The sequence below is a fragment of the Cyprinodon variegatus genome, unplaced genomic scaffold, assembly GCF_000732505.1.
Source record: "Cyprinodon variegatus isolate N-32 unplaced genomic scaffold, C_variegatus-1.0 Scaffold13, whole genome shotgun sequence".
Classification (NCBI taxonomy): Eukaryota; Metazoa; Chordata; class Actinopteri; order Cyprinodontiformes; family Cyprinodontidae; genus Cyprinodon; species Cyprinodon variegatus.
Window position 1 is genome coordinate 926,531 of NW_015150466.1, and position 2,368 is coordinate 928,898.

The 2,368-nt window shown below is 38.3% G+C and overlaps 1 protein-coding gene across 1 annotated transcript in view; it reads left to right on the forward strand.

Annotated features, from left to right (window-relative positions):
* LOC107089734 (long-chain-fatty-acid--CoA ligase 4-like) overlaps positions 1–2,368 on the forward strand; it is a 17,433-nt gene that overhangs the window by 5,658 nt on the left and 9,407 nt on the right. The window contains exons 5-6 of the mRNA XM_015382679.1: positions 1,495–1,633; positions 1,713–1,863. Coding sequence (XP_015238165.1) covers positions 1,495–1,633; positions 1,713–1,863 — 290 coding nt within the window. The remainder of the gene's footprint in view (positions 1–1,494; positions 1,634–1,712; positions 1,864–2,368) is intronic.

Sequence of the window (2,368 nt, forward strand, 5' to 3'; positions counted from 1 at the left end):
CGAGTCAATATATCAACATATAAAAATATGGCAAACATTAATGAATTTTCGGGGGATTTCGAAGCATAACGATGACATATAGCAATATTTCATTAGTAAAAGAGATTGATATGGTGTTTTTAAATGGCAATATATCAGCATATGAAGATATTGGGATATTTTAATGGATCAATATTTTTTCCCTCGTCTTTAAGTTTTTAAGTCTGTAAAAAAGAAGTTTTTGAGGAAGAAGAAGAAGTAGTATTTTCTTTTTTTTTTTTTTAGACTTTAGAAATTTAGAAGCTGATTAAATATCGGTGGGGTGGCCGATGTCCGATATTCAGTTTTTAAGGCCGATACCGATAGGGGGCCGATTATATCGTGCATCCCTAAATGTTGGACTGTTAGTCAGTTTATGTCCAGTTATACACACTTGCTCCCACTCTTCATCTTCAATCACATCACTCATTTCTAGTTCCCATTTCAATAGTTTTTTTTTCAATTAATTAATTAATAATTAGATAGAAAAAGATTCCTTAAAGAAGACTTTTTAGAAAATTAAAACCAAAACTTTTCCACTCGAGGAGTTCAGGATAGAAAAGATTGACGGACGGAAAAGTTTTTATCTGGACACAAATATATACGTTTGAATTTTATTAAAAAATGTAACTTTTATTTTCCACAGTTAGGAAACTAACATGTTTTTTACACTGCAAAAAAGTAGATCTAAAAAGTCATTTATTCTTAAAATAAGTGCATTTTTTCTTGAATTGAGTAGATAAGTGAGACACTTTGCTAATGGAACAAGACAATATACATTTAAAATAAGGAATTTGTCTCATTTCAAGTTCCGATTATCTAATCATCTTGTTTTAATAGAAAACATCCTCATTCCATTGGCAGATCATCTTATTTTCCTACTCAAATTGAGGTTAATTACACTTAATTTAAGACATTTTTACTTGTTTCTTGATTTTTTTTTTTGCAGAGTATTTAGCTGCACTGGAAAAAATCGAAATCTAGACAAGTAATTTTTTCTTAAAATAACTGCATTTGTTCTTAAATTAAGGAGGTAAGTGAGACACGTTGCCAATGGAATAAGACAATTTACATTTACAATAAGAAAACACAACTGCATTGTCTTATTTCAAGTGTATTTTATCCAAATATATAATTTTAAGAGTAAAAATACTCATTCCATTGGCAAATCATCTCATTTACCTGCTTAAATTAAGAGTAAATACACTTAATTTAAGACATTTTTGCTAATTTTTAGATAGTTTTTCCAGTGTGAGCTGCACATGTGTCGCTATGTTTGCAGACAGACGGTCAGTCCTGATCAAACATGTCCGACTGATTTTTTGTTCACTTTCACTCGTCGTGTTTTTTTTGGGTTTTATGTTTAATTTAAGCATTAATGGAAGGATGTTAGTCGGACGCCTCAGTGACAGAAATCCTTCATTATTAGACTGAAATCTGTGGATAACCGGCCCTGTTCTATCTTTGTTTGTTCAGAAAGTTCTGCCGCAGATCTCCAACCTGAAGCACATCGTCTATGTGGACCAGAGGAAAGTCAGCTCAGAGGGCTTCCCAGCAGGAGTTTCCATCCACAGCATGCAGGCCGTACGGGAGCTGGGCGCCGCGCCAGAGAACCGTCTGTATCCCTCCTCCTTAGCGTCCATTCAGGAGAATAAAGCTGGAAACGGCAGTGACTGATGTATTTGAACCCACAGTGGGAAGGGAAATCGTGACGCCTCAGCCCTCCGATCTGGCGGTGGTGATGTACACCAGCGGTTCCACGGGTCGCCCCAAAGGAGTCATGATAGTTCACAGCAACCTGATCGCAGGGATGACCGGCCAGTGCGAACGCATCCCTGGACTCGGGTACGTTTTATTTGATCTTTTTTAAGCTCCTCTCACAGGTTGACGATTTAGACCAGCGTACAAAAAATCAGGCGAAAACGCTGCTATACGTTGGATAAGTCATGAGTACGCTGAAATACGGCGCGTCCTGCAATACATTGGCCATCGGTTCCAAAACCATGAAACCTCCACATGCTTGTTACTACAGAAATCATCTCTACCAGTCAGCGTTTTCTGAACTAGCGCAGAGATGTCTAGAAAGCTAAAATCTGCGTAGGCCTGGACACCCGGTCTGGGTTAACCCCTCATTCATTCATTTAGTTCAGGAACTAAATGAACTTTATAGATGCTGGAGATCGGCCTGTTTTCCTGTGTGGTCCTGTTTCTCTGACCGTGACTAACTGGATGTGCTCTCTTCGTCCTCTGGCATGGGAGCTGGCTCACACACAGATGGCCGCTCACACTGAGCCTGGTTCTGCTGGAGGTTTCTTACTGTTCAAAGGGAGTTTTTCCTCTCCACTGTCGC